The sequence below is a fragment of the Gekko japonicus genome, unplaced genomic scaffold, assembly GCF_001447785.1.
Source record: "Gekko japonicus isolate JY-2015 unplaced genomic scaffold, Gekko_japonicus_V1.1 scaffold682, whole genome shotgun sequence".
Classification (NCBI taxonomy): Eukaryota; Metazoa; Chordata; class Lepidosauria; order Squamata; family Gekkonidae; genus Gekko; species Gekko japonicus.
In genome coordinates this window covers 178,773-195,522 of record NW_015167074.1, presented here as the reverse complement: position 1 = coordinate 195,522, position 16,750 = coordinate 178,773, and the positions used below count along the sequence as shown (strand labels likewise).

The 16,750-nt window shown below is 44.4% G+C and overlaps 1 protein-coding gene across 1 annotated transcript in view; it reads right to left on the bottom strand.

Annotated features, from left to right (window-relative positions):
* Positions 1 to 16,750, bottom strand: part of CORIN (corin, serine peptidase) — a 162,755-nt gene that overhangs the window by 58,855 nt on the left and 87,150 nt on the right. The window contains exons 7-9 of the mRNA XM_015412760.1: positions 11,318 to 11,434; positions 6,384 to 6,491; positions 4,608 to 4,839 (exon numbers count right to left, since the gene is read on the bottom strand). Coding sequence (XP_015268246.1) covers positions 4,608 to 4,839; positions 6,384 to 6,491; positions 11,318 to 11,434 — 457 coding nt within the window. The remainder of the gene's footprint in view (positions 1 to 4,607; positions 4,840 to 6,383; positions 6,492 to 11,317; positions 11,435 to 16,750) is intronic.

Genomic DNA, 16,750 nt, shown 5'->3' with positions numbered 1-16,750 from the left:
TCCAAATTATACAAATGGGTGATAATGGTGGTATTTCTGTTTTAAAAACTTGTGGGCTTGAGAAGCTCATGGACTGATAGACTGCAGAACCTGTAATTACTTTAGAAGAGCAGCCATATTAGTATGCTACAGCAAAAACAAACAGGAGTCTTGTGACACCTTAATGTGTAACAAGTTTTTTACTCCAGCATAAACTTTCATGGATTTGATCCCACTAAGTCAGATGCATAGGGTTGACCCCCCCACACACACACACATTAGGCAGAAATATACATAAGTTTATGAAGAAAAAGGCTGTAATGAGCAATGTGAAAGGGCCATGAATGCAGGAAGTACAGAGTGAGATACAATTCTGTAAAATTCAAATGTAATCAAGAAAGATACAGCAGCCATTCACAATAGCGGTGATTGGAGATGAATCAGTCTCCCTAATTTTGCTAAACTACTTAACCAATGGTTGAGGACTCTTAAGTTTCTGCATAGGACACACAGGTCAGTTCCTACAAAAAAAGAATAAATGGACACAAATTTGACATTAAAAATGGAAATATTTAGAAGCCAGTGAGAGAACAGTTCAAACTTCTAGGTCACATTGGTACTGATCTAAAAGTCAGCATTCTCCATCAAAAGAATTTCAAAGGGGAATTGCGGCAAAAAAAAACCCTGATGAATTTAGACTTAGTTGTGGAACAGCCCCACTGGCTCACAAGCACCCACTCCATTAGGCTTACCAAGTGGCGGCGGGGGATCCGCATGTCTTCACAGGATCCCTGCCGCGGGGACGGCAATACGTGGTGCCCCCGCCGTCGCCAGGATGTGACGCAACGTGTCGCTCTGGCAACGGGGCTGTTTGGAGTCCCGTTGCCAGAGCGACGCGTAGCGTCACATCCTGGCGACGGCGGGTGCACCACGTATTGCCGTCCCCGCAGCAGGGATCCTGTGAAGACATGCGGATCCCCCGCCGCCACTTGGTAAGCCTACACTCCATTCTGGCTCTCTGAGGCATCTAAGCACCAATTACCACCCAAGTCTACTCCTGGCAATGTGCTGCTTACCCAGCCCACCAGACCCTTGGAGGGATTTATCTCTCTCACTTCTCCTTTAGTACACTACCTCTAGTTGGTCATTTGAGGAAGTACCCACCAAAAGGGCCTATACTTCCATCTTCCTTTTTGTGTTGCCAATCAAAGGCTCTGCCTAGTACCTGCATCTCCTTTTACCTGGCGACTGACTAACATGAGGAACTGCACTTGGGCACTCTTGGAGAACTTGCAGTCTGGCAACCAACAACATCCCTACCTCTGGCGCCTGTTTTGAATACTGTGTTCAAACAGTGGAGGTATGTGTGATACAGAGAAAAACTACCAATGTTTAAAACAGTAAAGAATTCATTAAAAGAAAAAGGTCAATGAACGTACTCTGCACAGCAATGGGTTGAGGAAGTAAGACAAATTAATGTATGCAGTGGCCAAATCGATCACTCACAACTTTAATGCCAGCTGCTCACAAAGTAGAATTTTTACTCACAGGACTCCACAGCTTAGAGGGAACATACAATTCTGGGCTCTTTTTGTAGCAGGTACTCATTTGCATATTAAGTGACACACCCCTAATGTAGCCAATCCTCCAAGAACTTACAGTAGCTCCTGTAAGAAGAGCTCTGTAAGCTCTTGGAGGATTGGCTACATTAGGGGGTGTGGCCTAATATGTAAAGGAGTTCCTGCTACAAAAAGAGCCCTTGCATTAGCTGTTCTTTTTTAAGGCTTAACTACGTAACCAATGGTTACAATGGCTGGAAGTTACAGCGTTCTAAGAAGCTTTCTACTAGCTTGGAGTCTTTGCTAGGCAGCCAGCCCTGATGATCAGGAGACCTGGGCTCAAAACCCTAGTCAGCCATGATGCTCACTGACTGTCCTAGAGCTAATCACTCTCTCTCATCTTAAATTATCTCACAGAATTGTTATGAGGATAAAATGGAGGAGGCAAGAACCACCTTGGAGAAAGAGTGGGTTAAAAATCTAATACACATATCTAGAAAAAGGAAGGGAGAAATAGGTATAACAACATAAGGCTGAAACTTTTGCCGAATAGTTTAGAAATTAGAATCTGAACCACTGACCCGAATCAGACACAGCAAGTCACCAGGAAGAGAAAATGCAAATTAAAAAATAAATCATATTTTTACTTAACTATTTATACAGCATCGTGGAACTCTACAGCATGAACAAGAATCTGTGCCAGTTACTGCAGTGCCATGATTTTTTCCTTCGCCTTTCCGTAATTTGCATAATTGAGCAAAAAAACACTTCAGTACTTTGCGCAATGAAGGACAGGGAAAAGCTGGAAGAACGTGCAAATGTCTTTAGAGAAATATTAGAGGGGCTACATGGTTGCTTTGTAGTGGTCAGCTAGGGAAAGGTCAACTCAAGTCTTCTCAGCAGCAAACCAAAGTTACAGGGCAAACCTTAACAAGGCACCCATTTACTTCAGTGGAGTTAGAAGGGTTTGCCTCTGTGTAGGATCACTCCCCTTTAAATTTTGGAATTTTCCCAATTGTGGGCCATTCACCTTCTTATTTATCAGCTCTCCATGCCCCACGATTGTGCAGAGCATTTGCAGTTCCCAGATGCAACGCCATTCCATCTGCAGTTACTTATGGCAGATATAATAGGATTCCATATAAAACAAGACTTTGTGCATGTAACCTAAATCAAGTTGACTCAGTCCTCCATATTTTACTGTATTTTCCCAATATGATGATATTGATATACGTTCTACTTTTTAAGACCCAATGTTATCTAATATCAGGGGTCATTTCATAGAAAAAGAAGTGCAGGAGCTCATTAGCATAACTTATTTGCATATGCCAGACCCCCTGACATCACCGGAAGTGTGTCAGAAGGCAACACCCACCGCTCAGGCTCCACTGGACTGTTTTGGATTGCTAGCTATGGGGGGGGGGATGCGCAGATCTGCCCTCACAGAGGAGGGAGAGCATGTACCTGAAGGTGGGCCGGGGGGGGGCTCTGCAACTTACCTGGCTGCTTCTTCCTCCTCGTGGCCTGACTGAGGGCTGCTGGGAGCAGGGGGCGGGGCCTGTTGCATGTGTCCACCCCCTGGGCTCCTTACTGCCAGAGCTCCGCTCCTGTGCGCTCCCACAGGGAATGACCCCTGTCTAATATAATAGGCTGGCCGGATACTTTGAATGATTCGTCACCCAGAATAAACTGAAAAGGTAGCCTTATTCCTAAGTCTGGTAATCAAGGATCGATTGCATAATGTCTAGATGCAGATGTTTATTGCTTCTACCTGTATTCCGATATATGCCAATAAAGGTTGTGATGATGATGGATGATGGTAATGATTCATTAATTCACTAGTATTGCAAGTAATGGTGCAGATGAGGAAGAGACTGTCTACACCAGTGGTGTCGAACCGGCCCGCCCAGGCCTTTAATCCGACCCAGGGGGGGCTCTCTTCTCTCCCCCCACCCCTGCCCAACCTCACTGTTCTCAGCTTGAGCTGTGTGCGGATATAAAGAGCTGAGGGTGGGGCTGCCTCTGAGAGCAGGAAGCAGAAGGTGGGGCTGCCTCTGAGCAGAGGTCTCAGTGTGAGGGCTGTCTCAGAGCAGGAAGCGGGCTGCCAAACTTCCCAGCCACCGCTCCAAGCCTCCGTAGTCCTCGTCACAGGTGGGTGGGGGTTTTCCTTCTGCTGTGATCCTTGTGCTTCTTTTTTAATTGGCTTTGCAATATCCCATAATCCCCCCACCTTCACAGTTTAGGCAGGCACGTTTTAAGGGTGTGGGTGGGGAAATTTTGGGACCAGCCAGGGTTAAAATGTAGAGTTCTGCAAACTCAAGGGACTCCAGCTTTGCAGAGAAATATTAGTTTTAACACATACCCTCCTAATGTGGAGCTCCAATGGAATAACAGCAGAACAAGTGCTAAAGAGGACACCCAAAATTATTATCTCCAACCACCCTGTAAACCCCCCTCGAGACCCTGGAGAGCCACTGCCACTCTGAGTAGACCTGGGGGGGGGGAGAAGCTTGCAATGCTCGGCTGTTTCATGTTCTTCCCCTGGGTCCTAGGCTCAAACCATTTATATTTGTAGTTTATATTTCAGGAGGGAGGGTTGGAACTAACCACTGTTAAAATATAGAAGTCAACAAACTCAAGGAACTTCAATTTTGCAGAGAAATATTAGCCCCTAATGTGGGGCTCCAATGGAACAGCTGCTATAATATCTTTAACTGTGTTTTTCTGTGTCCTTTATAAAGTTTATATCTCTGCTACCTGTCATTACATTTTATGACACACATGGCCCGATGTGACAAAGTCCAATTTATGTCAAATCCGGCCCTCATAAGAAATTAGTTTTACACCCCTGGTCTACACTACTAGCTTTTACTGGATCACTGATTTAACAGTAACTTAATGCACAGCCCACTTGCCGTGGCTGCATTGCAGCTTCTGAAAATGAAACTGAGAAGCGATAGTAACCCATAGTCTCACCACTGATATTGTCCTTCTGTATACTGTAGTCAGAATTAAAGTTGCACTGAAACAGGGGAAAAAATTAAACTACAGCTAGCTATTAAATATTACCTGCATGGCGGAATTCGTTGGTTTGTTTGAGGATTGCATTTTGGCACCAGGATTGTGCAGGCGAAAAACATCAAATATTTGTAACAATTAGTTTGAACCAAAGCTGGGAACAGAGAGGACTCCCAACTGATGGAGGCTTCTTTCTGTGTTCGATGGCCCAAGTAATTGGGGAAATTAGTATAATTATAAGGCAGATTCATGCACAGTTCCAATGTAATTGGCTCACACTGACCTGGCAGAGAGAAAAAAGACTGAAATTACATTTAAAATACATAAGTAATACTTTTGGAATTCAATAGTTTCATGAATTTTTAGTAATTCCAGGATACAAGATTAGTAGAGTGGATCATATTTTACCACTATCCCCAATTCCCAAAGGAAAGTATATATTTGTTTTTAACTGAAAATGTATCCTCTTAATAATTTCAAATCAAAGCAAGAAAATCACACCAGAAACAACACCCTCATGCTTCTATGACTGTAGACATTAAAGGGGTTTTTTTGTTGCTACTGGTGTTCTTGCAGTTTGCAAAACAATTGTATATATATGTGTGTGTGTGTGCGTGCGTGCGTGCGTGCGTGCATGTATAAAATTGAAGAAGTGGTGAACTTTCTAGTAAAATGTCCAGTGCAAACAAAAATAACCATAATAAAAGAATTATGTATTCATTCTTTTAAAGGTCTCATCCCTAGCTCTACCCCATGGATTTCCCAACCTAGAATTGACAAGCCTACTCAAGAGGTATCTGGAATTTTGGGATCTAGCACCAGTCCTCTTTGGATTCTGAGCATGTAGGCTACACTTCACAGTACTTCTTCATACACTGGCAGTGTCACACCCATCATTTGGTATTTCTATTTATTAGGTTTGGATCACACATGCCTATTCATTAGTGAAAAACAGCAGTATCAAGTGGTCACTTGCATGTGGTCACCCTGTAAAAAGCATCAGAAGTGCTGCCCCTTCCCATGATATTTGGGTGCCCAGTCATTAAAATACAAATGGGTGTGTGTGTACTTGTACATAATGGGCGATTTGCTAATGTTTAATGGCACCCAAAATCTATTGCCTGCCTCATAGTGGAATTAGCCCTGAAACTACTCAGCTGACTTCTCACTTTCATGAGGGAAGCAAACTCTGCATCTCAGTTCAGAGACAAGTTTTTGAGTGATCATGAGTGAACAGGCCCTTTGTGTTGGCCCATGATTCAAAGGCTTTTTGGAACCATTCTACAATTCAGTATTATATGGAGATCTGCTACAAGGTAATTGCAAAACAGAAGGCCATTATTTAGCAAGAAACAGGCATATAAATACATGCCTATTATATATTTGTTTCACTTTATTATTATGGTGCATGTAAACTAAATTGGAAAGAGGGCAGATTTGTGAGCAAACTACAGCCATCTTTCTTTCATGTCAGATGCTCTCATAGTGTTCTGAAAATCTATCACAATAACAAATGCCCTACAAGACTAATAAAAATGAGAAAGCCAGTGACAACAGAACACTGGAATAGGTTGTCGCAACAAATTTGTTACTGTCTTCAGTCATGATAAAATCACATGACTAAACACCTTTGTTTTCTTTTCTCCTAATCAAAATCACTTCAAACACTGACACATGTGACCATTATTAATCAGAAGCAACTTTAAAAAAGAAAAGATCATTTTCTCTGACGTCCTGAAACACACCATCATTCATATAACCAGTAGGGAAGCTGCTCGAAGCAGGTGTGTAGGGATAGAATTGATAAAAAGCAAATGCCCTACTCACTACAGTTCACACGGCTGCTATTCACATTACAGAGAGAAGAGTTGCCACAGGAATCAGGACAGGATGTAGAAGTACATTTCTGATCTCCTTGGTGACACAGCATCTGACCTAGAGGGACAAAATTAGATGTTACAATACTTGCTGTATGGTGGAACAATTTTGACCAATAAAACAGTCAGTACGAAAGAGGAAAGAGTTAACAAAAGGTTTGCCTAGCATCCACAAATAATGTGTCTATGTCGCTATTTGAAGTAACTAATATCGCTACCATGGTCATTATATTAGTGAATACTGAATAGTCAGCAGGCATTCTGTCCTTCTGTAGAAACTTCAAGTGATCACAAAAACATTCTTTCAGACGGCTGCTATTCACATTACAGAGAGAAGAGTTGCCACAGGAATCAGGACAGGATGTAGAAGTACATTTCTGATCTCCTTGGTGACACAGCATCTGACCTAGAGGGACAAAATTAGATGTTACAATACTTGCTGTATGGTGGAACAATTTTGACCAATAAAACAGTCAGTACTAAAGAGGAAAGAGTTAACAGAAGGTTTGCCTAGCAAACAATGTGTCTATATCGCTATTTGAAGTCACTAAGATAGCCATCATGGTCATTATATTAGTGAGTAGTGAGTAGTCAGCAGGCATTCTGTCCTTCTGTGGAAACTTCAAGTGATCACAAAAACATTCTTCCTCACACATTAATGTACCAGGATATAGACTTTTATAGGATATAGAAAGTTTTCCCCTTGATCTGAGCCAAGGCCTCATCAGTTTTTGCTGAAAATAGCTGAGAGTCTTCAAAAGATAAGTCCTCCACCTCAGAATGAGTCTCAGGAGGCAAGATGGCGTAACCAGGCACAACACCTGAGGGTGATGGCAGAAGCTATGGAATGTGCTCAGCAATTGGCAACTATGACAGCCAGCATTCATCTGCTGCTTTGACAGCTTATCAGCTTCGGCCTGCAGGACTTTTTACAAAGCACACTTGTCCTGGGAAGTTAGCTCAAGGTAGGAGATCCCAAAGGAAAAGTTCCCAAAGGAAAAGTTGGTATGCTGCCGTGATGGCCTGATAGTTGGCTACATGCAGACTGAAGCGTAAAAAAGGCGTAGACCTTCCTACAAACAGCATCCATTTGCCTTCTTTATCTGTAAGGGCAGAGTGAGAACTACCAAAGGCAGGGTGATAGGTGTGGTGTGTGTGTGAAGAGAAACATGCAGTCCTCCTGGCACACCTTATACACATTTTCTATCTTGACAGAGCTGATGGGAATGGAAGCTGGTTTCTCCCAAACTGAAGTGGCAATGCCCCCAAAATCCTCCAGCACGGGAAATGCCATAGTGACAGGAGAATCTGAATATAAAGTGCTCAAGATTTTATTTGGGGGGTTTGGATTTGAGGACATCACATCGATTTTTAAAGGCTTGGCCATGCACAGCATTTATTCAGAGTAAAGCCGTACGTCATCATCAGGAGATACTGCAATGGAATCCCCCACAAGCTTCACCAGGAGATGGATTCGAACCATGAAGCTTCTTCATCACCATCAGAATCTTCAGTCTGATGAATCATAGGTTTCTGAAAGGGGGGGGGGCTGGAACTGACAGAGCATATGGTCAGAATGGAACTAAAGGGCCGATGGAACTGACTGCTATGAGCAGAAGGTCCCCCATCCAGAATCGTAGGCAAGTATGGGTAAGGTGTCCACAGAACCAAAGCATAATGAGCCAGCCAAAGCATGCTATGTGGAACCAAACACAACTTCTTTGGCATGGAAACCAGAGGAGGAAGATGAGGAGGAGATTGGATTTATACCCCAATCTTCACTACCTGAAGGAGTCTCAGAGCGGCTTACAATCTCCTTTCCCTTCCCCTCCCCACAACAGACACTCTGTGAGGTAGGTGAGGCTGAGAGAGCTCTTTCGAGAACTGCTTCTGAGAGAACAGCTCTGAAACAACTTGTAATTGACCCAAGGTCACACCAGCAGCTGCATGTGGAGAAGTGGGGAACCAAACTCAGTTCTCCCAGATTAGAGTCAGTGCTCCTAGCCACTACACCAAACTGGTTCTCCTATAGGATCTCACCCTCCAATAAAGAGTCATCGCAGTCTTGGAGATGAGGAGATGGGAGAGACAGTTTGGTGTAGTGGTTAAAAGCGAGAACTCTAATCTGGGAGAACCAGGTTTGATTCCCTACTCCTCCACATGCAGGCAGCTAAATGACCTTGGGTCAGTCACAAGTTCTCTCAGAGCTGTTATCTCCAGAGCAGTTCTTGAAAGAGCTCTCTCAGCCCCACCTACCTCACAGGGTGTCTGTTGTGGGGAGGGGGAGGGAAAGGACATGGTAAGCCGCTCTGAAATTCCTTTGGGTAGTGAAGGGTGGGGTATAAATCCAATCTCTTCTTCTGCTACATGGAGGAGCCAGTACTGCATCTAATTCAAGGATGATGGGGTCCTGGACTGTAGGCTGAAGAACTGAAAGCATCTTATCTGACTCCATAGGCCAAGCCAGAACCAAAACCTTATCCAGATGCTTCAACTTGAATTCAGGGGTGGGGGAGGTTTGGAGGTAGTTCTGACATAGGTGTAATCTTCGTGGGGGTCCTGGACTGTAGGCTGAAGAACTGAAAGTATCTTATCTGACTCCATAGGCCAAGCCAGAACCAAAACCTTATCCAGGTGCTTCAACTTGAATTCGGGGGTGGGGGAGGTTTGGAGGTAGTTCTGATGCATTCCAGTGTGAATTTAAAAGACCCAGGGACCAGGACCAAGTCCTAGGCAGATCCAAAGCTGAAACCAAGCGGTGTGATGATACCAACAGTCAAGAAGACAGTTCCTGTGTGGTAGAGGGTTTGGCTACTGGGTTGCTGGAACCAGACAGAGCTTTCTCCCAAAGAGCAGCCTTAAGACAGGAGGCCCCCAAGTTTCAGAAATACCCACAATGTCTATTTTTCCCTCCGACACCAAGCACTCCAACTCCCCGATTTTACCTCGGACACTTCTAGTATTTGTATAGAATTGCTGTAAGCTCTTGGAAGATTGGCTATATTAGGGGTGTGTCACCTAATATGCAAAGGAGTTCTTGCTACAAAAACAGCCCTGCGTATCACTCCTCACCTTCAGGGTGATCTGATGGCAATGGTGGCAAGCCCCAACATTATGCAACTCACTGAGGCATAGAAGACACACCATATGCTTGTTAGTCTGCGTCATTTTGGCGCCACACTGGGGCACACACTTTGAACAAGGATTTCTGAGCCATGTGAAAACCCACAGAATGACCCAGTAGCAAAGATGACAGAAGAAATTGAAGAGAATGAGAGAGGAGAACGGAGAGAAAATGGTACTCTTCCCTCACAGCACATGACAGTTTGGGAGGGAAAAGGGAGGGAGGAACCCCTTTTCAGTCTATTGAAGCTAGTAAGTTCTTCTCCACAGGACTACACAGAAGACCAAAGATGAACACAAGCTATGGCAAGTCTGTGCGCTGAAACATGTTTGTAAAGTCTTAACTCTTCAACTTCACCCTGTTCTCCTCTTCAATTCATAATGCTGCTTGAATTTGTATGAAACAGCAGATAGATTCTTGCTAAGCATACCACAGCCTAAATAAAATTCCTATAAACACCATGTCTTTGGACAGTTTTGTAGACTCAGCTGGGGGGAACCTCTGTATTGGATTTCTATTCCACAGAATGAATTACAGCAATAATGTCAGCCTAAACCTAATTACATTTCCTTGAGGGGTATATGGGAAGGAGTCTGTTTTTCTAATTCAGCCATGTGGTGAACTAATGTTTATTTGTAACTTGCACAGATGAAATTCCATGATAATGTTCTCCTTCCATCACATTTTTAAAAGACTTTCCTTCCTAGGAATCTAGGGTGGGCAAAGTATTGTATAATTTGAAAAGACTTTGCTCTCCATAGAGACTTTGATTTAAATTAAATAGAGCTATCTACTCTCATGCCTTTTACTCAACTCTGAATTAACACATGCATTTCATCAGTTGATGACTGCAGCAAGGGTTGTAATCTGCATGTGTGAATGAGCCATCCGCAGAAGAAATACCACAGCATGATGTAATTCTGCTCAAAGCAGAACAAAATCTGTACAAAGGAAACCTGAAAAAAAGACAGGATGACAACACAGGGGAGGAAACGAACTGTGATAGGTGGCCAATGATGTTGTCTAAACCCTCTGTTAAAACTGAGTAAATGCCTCCATGGCGATTCCAAACTAAATGGCTTGCCTTGACAGGATCTTCATGAGGCCACAATTCAACAGAAAGCTTTTTGTCATAATCCCCATTCAATACACCCCAATAAAACTTCCCAGTAGAAATTATGAGTTGGGACAGTATGAGCTCTCCACCTAGATCCTGCTGCGATAACTTTGCTCATCTGAACAAACCCTTCTGCAGGTGCCACCCTGCAGATCTGTATACTTGGCTTCTCGACATGCTCCCCCCCACACACACACACCTGTGCAATGGCCTGCCTGAAGAGGTCAGGAAGGCTCCCGTTCGCCTGGTATTTTGCAAACTATGTAAAGCAGAATTGTTCAGGATACCACGTTTATAAATGAAATAGTGCTACCAGGAAAATGCACTGTGTTTCTACTGATGTACTTCCACTTTCTGCATTGTTTCATACTTATGCTTTGTTCAGACAACAGCTCTTTTTCAAATTTCTCTAATACCTCATCCTATTACAATACTTATAAGACATAGCATTCTGTTCAGTGCATTGATTCACACTGTGTAATCTGCCTTGAATTTCAGTGGGAAAGCTGAACTAATAATAAATACTACTACTACTACTACTACTACTACTCTGTACTCCTCCCCAAAATATGCAGATGCAATGGTTTACGTTTCTGGATCTTTCATTTATGAATTATTAAGCATACAAGGGGCATACCCTTACTTTCACTGCAGTTTTCTTCATCACTTCCATCCTTACAGTCATGGTCTCCATCACACCGGAATGCACTGGGAACACACTGCCCATTTTTACATTCCACAAGTCCCTGACTATGACATGCTGGAAAAAAACAAGAAGATATTCTGGTAAGGTTGTAAGGATATCCATTTCCTGAACAGTTATTTAATTTGGATAAACATATAACAGAAATGATACGATTATTAGTGTCATATAGTGTCATGTTTATATATATATAAATTATATATATAATTCGTTCAAACTGTAATGGAAGTGTGGGAAATACAATGCAATAAACACATATTGCTAAAAGACTAGGAATGAACAATATTAAAATTGGCTGGCCTGATGTAATTGGCTACCACAACACAGACCCCAAGAGAGAAGGTCATGGTCTACATACTCGGGGACTTCCCAAATATGCAGAGAAAGAGGAAACAACTTCTAAAAACACCCTAATGAGAAATAAGTAGGCCTGGAATGCCAAGAGCAGCGCAACTAAAAAGGGAAGAGGGGAAATGAGTCTGCTCAGGCCCCTGAGAACTTAGGGCCAAACCAAACATTATGTTTTTCATGAGTTCCCAATGGTTACTGGTAGCCGTATTGCACCTGCAAATCCCTTGTGACAACTCCATGTAAAAGCGCACCAGGAGCCCAATTGAAATTGGAAGTATGGCAAAGGAGAAGAAAGGGCTGTTGCCGCTTCCTGTGCCATTTTTCCTGAACTGAAGGTGGTATTATCTGCTGCATTGGAGAGTTACACATGCAAACATTCCCAAAGAGGGAAGCAACACCCCACCTGGCCTTTTCTCCCCCTGTGCCATGGTCCCAGTCCAATTCAGGCAAGTGAAGCATTTTTACACAGACTTGCCACCAGGGACTCACCACTCTCCTTTTTATCCTTTTATACACTTAGAAGCTCATTGATTCACGAATCTTGAGCAGCAGAAAATACTTTTTTCTCATTTTTGGAGGCAAGGGCTAAAAGAACTGAGACAAATTTTGCAGTTGCTAGAGTGATCTTAGGATCCTTATCACTGAGCAAGAAAGCCAGGGTTTCCAGAGTGTAGGGGAATGATTGGTTGATTAAAGGCTTAATATAGTAATCCCTAAGAATCTTGAAAAATCTGCATTCCAGCAGGGCATGGGAGGATGTATCAATCCTATTAAGGCCACAAGGGCAGATTCTGCCAGTGTAGGGCCTATTCAGAAATCTCCCCTGACTCACAAAACTCAGGTTACTTACAACAGTTGACCTCATCTGATTTGTCTGTGCAGTCATGGTCACCATCACACACCCAATCCATTGTTATGCATCTCCCATCTCCACACTGGTGTTGTGTCACTGGATTACATTCTTTTTCAGAATAAAATTGACAAAAGCAAGGAAAGAATTAACACAACTCAGCAATGTATCATTAGATTGCCAACTATCAGCCCAAGCAGAAGCTGCTGTTCTCTTGTGAATGATACTATGGTGAGAGACCACTGTTCGATATTTTGCATTTGCAGTAGCAGCTGCATGGCCAGGATTCAAAGAGCTATTTTAGGTTAGCCCATTAATTTTTTTTCTTTATTCTTTGAACACAGACCCCCATAAAATATCAAAGTACTATTTACTCAGTGCCAAAATACCCTACTTTTGAAACTTTCGGATGTTACAAAAGCAAGATTTTGAAACACCCCTTCATTTCAAAGATGTTTTTTAAGCTGCCTGGAGGTCAGCTGTGTGAGAAACACAAATACAAAGACATGCTTTGAATGCAAAAGCAGCCACATATTTCTTCGAATCGTGGCCATAATCATTGCCATGCTAAGCAGAGACCTACGACCATTCAACTGACTTCAACGGACTTAGAAAGATGTAGAAGAAGAGATTGGATTTATACCCCGCCCTTCACTACCCAAAAGAGTCTCACGGCAGTTTACAACCCCTTTCCCTTCCCCTGCCCACAACAGACACCCTGTGAGGTAGGTGGGGCTGAGAGAGCTCTTGAAAGAACTGCTCTTGAGAGAACAGCTCTGAGAGAACTGTGACTGACCCAAGGTCATGCCTGCAGCTGCATGTGGAGGAGTGGGGAATCAAACCCGGTTCTCCCAGATTAGAGTCTGCGCTCCTAACCACTACACCAAACTATGTAACTCTGGATAGTGCCTATCTAATACGTCAGATATTTTGATAACAGAATAAAGAGCAAACGAGGGAAATATCAGATTTCTTAGAAATGAATTACAGCTGATATTTATTTAACTATCACATTTTCACCCCACCCTTCCTCCTAGGAGCTCAGGGTGACATACACAGTTCTCCCCTCCTCCATTCTATCCTCATAACAACTTGATGAGGCAGACCAAGCTAAAATAGAGCGACTGGCCCAAGGCTCCCCACTGAACTAAGTGGCCAAGTGGGGATTAGAACTTTGATCTCCCCTGGAGTCTTAAACTATGGTCACACGGTCGTTTTGATCGGGTTTCACTGCTGTTTCCTCCTGCTTTTAAAATTGCTGACCAGACAGGCTGATCCGCCTCCCGCGCTGAAGCGGGCTCACTCCCACAATGCTCCCGGTTCTCTCCCATGTTTTCCTGCACCAGGAAAATTAAGTACTTTCCGGGTATTTGCACTCTGAATCCGCGAAATCGCCCATCTGGACAGCCATCTCTCGCAATGATTGCGATTAGGGCCGTCTGACCATTCTTCACGCGATGAGGTTTTTCCCCCAGCTTCCGCCTTTGAGCGCATGAGCGGGTGGGCTGGCAGGCGAGCAGGTGGCAGAGAGAGAGGGGCCCACTGCATCTAGATGGTGCCCAGAGCCTCCACGCGCAATGCTTCCAGTTCGGGGAGGGATGTGTGATCATCCCAACCGAAAAAAATATTCCGGAACAAATCGCAATTAGCTTGTCGTGTGACCACAGCCTTAGTCTGATACACTAACAGCACAAGCTGCCTTTGAACCTGATGGTAGGAAGCGTTTCAACAAGTGCAGCTTTTTTTTTTTAACTGATCCCCACATCTTCATGATAGAAACAGCTGTCTCTTTTGGAAGGTCTCATGGTGTGCAATGACTTACAGCATGCAGCCTATGTCCAGTCAGAAGATGGAACCCCTAACAGTACCTTCTTGTATATTTGCTCCTATGCTTCAGGCTACAGATGTCTGAACAACTGTTTCCTAACAGCATCAAAGTTGCCAAAGAACTGCACTGCCAGTAGTCAATGCAAAACTGCACAGTTACCAATGATACAGAGGATCAACTCTGCACACCATTTATGTTTCAGGTGCTGGTTAACCGGAGGGGCAGGAGATGTTTTCCCACAACAGATCAGAGAGAGAACTATGACATTCATAGAGCACAGGACGTAAATAAAAATTTGGAGCATTCAGTGTCAAAAACTGCAGCAACAAGAAAGAGGTGCTGGAATCAGCTGCGGTCTCCTGCAAGGATCAGGAAGATTCTTGTAGGCAATTGCGGGGAAAACATGAAACTGGTTTTGATGGAAGAACTTTGTAGCCTACAAACAGCCAACAAACTAGAGACTAAGATAAAAGAACTGCCGACAAATAAAGCAGAGGATAATGAAATTACAAATAGATGCAATCATTTAAAGTAATTTCAGCTGCCTTAGCTTTCCTCAGTAGGCCATCTTTCTCTATTTGTGAAAAGGCTGTTTCTTACTATTATGTATTCACCGCAAAATGTTATGTTAGTGGACAAAGGAGCATAACAAAAACTGGCTCTAAAAGCAAAATAACTGTCCTGTTAGGCAAATTATTGCTCAGCAGCGTTAAAACTTTTGATCTTGCATGTCAGAGGTGGGGGGGGGGAACTTTTCAGCTCAACAGGAAAAGCAAGAGGGAAAATCTATGAAGCCAAGCCCACACACACACACAGGGACCCCCTATATCTGTGTTCACCTCAAGATCCTCTGGCATTAAAAATGTTGGATGTCTGGATAAAATGCTCATTTTGATAGATCAAAACAGGGCCCAAGAAATTGGCAGGAATTCCCCTGCACACTCTCAGATGGGTGTAGCCCAACTGGCTGAATGTTCCAAAGGAGCACATTAATCAAAGGCCTTTTGTCCAAGTCTCCAGAACTCCCTCACACCCATGCCCATAAGTAAAAGATTCAAATCTGAGCTTATTCAGCGGAAGGGCAGGATAGAAATCTATCTAATAAATAAATAAATAGATAAAAATAAATAAATCTTCTGGTCAATAACCTGAGGTCCCTGAGCCTCCCTCCCAATAGAACCATCTGCAGTAATTCAATCCCAAACCCAGGACAGGCCATCAAACCACTGCTCGGCCTCTTTTGAACAAACCTTAGCCAACCCACAACTCAGGTAATTCACTCACCCATAGGCGTCAACTTCAGAGGGGCTCTGGGGCTGAGGCTATCCCCGAAATTTTACAGCCCCCCCCGGGCAACAAGGTTCCAAGCCTTGCCACCCATCCTCTGCAGCCCCACCCCATTTTGAAAGCGGAGGTTTCTTCCCCTCCACTTTCTGTCGGATGGATTGGGACTGGGAGGGAAGTCAGGGCAGGGGCTTGCTTCCTAGAAGCTAAGCCCCACCCCCTAGCAGCCTTCAGCCTAGAGGAGCTGGAGGCTGGAGGGGGCTGCACGTGGCTTCACCTTCTCTGCTTTCCCGCCACACAGACTGCAGAGAAAAGTAAGGACTGAGCTGGGTGGGGCAGCGTGGGTGGGGGTATGTTTTCAAGGGTGGGGGTAGGAGCCATGCAGGGGAATTGGGTGTGGGGAATGAAGCACCGGTTGGATTTCTGCCTTCCCATAGGCGCGGGAGCTCTACCACAGCCGATTTTGGGACTGCAATGAGAAGCCCGCCCCCACGGCAACTGCTCCTGGATGGCCAAGAGGTAATTGGGCCTTGGTTTGCTATGGATCTCCCCCCCCCCCCACTGGAGCAAGGCCCTGGGGGTCCCAATGCAGCCTCCCTCTCTGCATTCCGCTGGCCAGGAGCCCAGGTGCTCCGTCGGTCCCTTTGGCCAGGCCTCCCTTTCTCCGCTGGCAATTCGCAGCCAGCTTCCCTTTCCTGGCCACTCCTTGCCAGCCACTGCGGTTGCGCTTTCGAAGAGGAACTTCGCTGATGGACTTTCCTTTGCATTGAAGGAGGGTGGGGTTGGGGATGGGGTGTGTGCACACGCCTAGGGGAACTTCGCTGGTCGACTTTCTTATGCATTGGTGGAGGGTGGGGGTGTGCGTGCGTGCGTGCGTGCATGCCTAGGGGAACTTCACCAGTTGACTTTTCTTTGCATTGGAGGGGTGTGTCTGGGTGGGTGTGCGTGCATGCGCGCTTGTGTGCAGGAGGATTCCTTGGCACCAGAATGCGTTCTTTCAGCCCTCCCTTTCCACCTCTCCCCCCCTCCCTCACTCTCCTTTCTTTCCTGTCTCCCCATC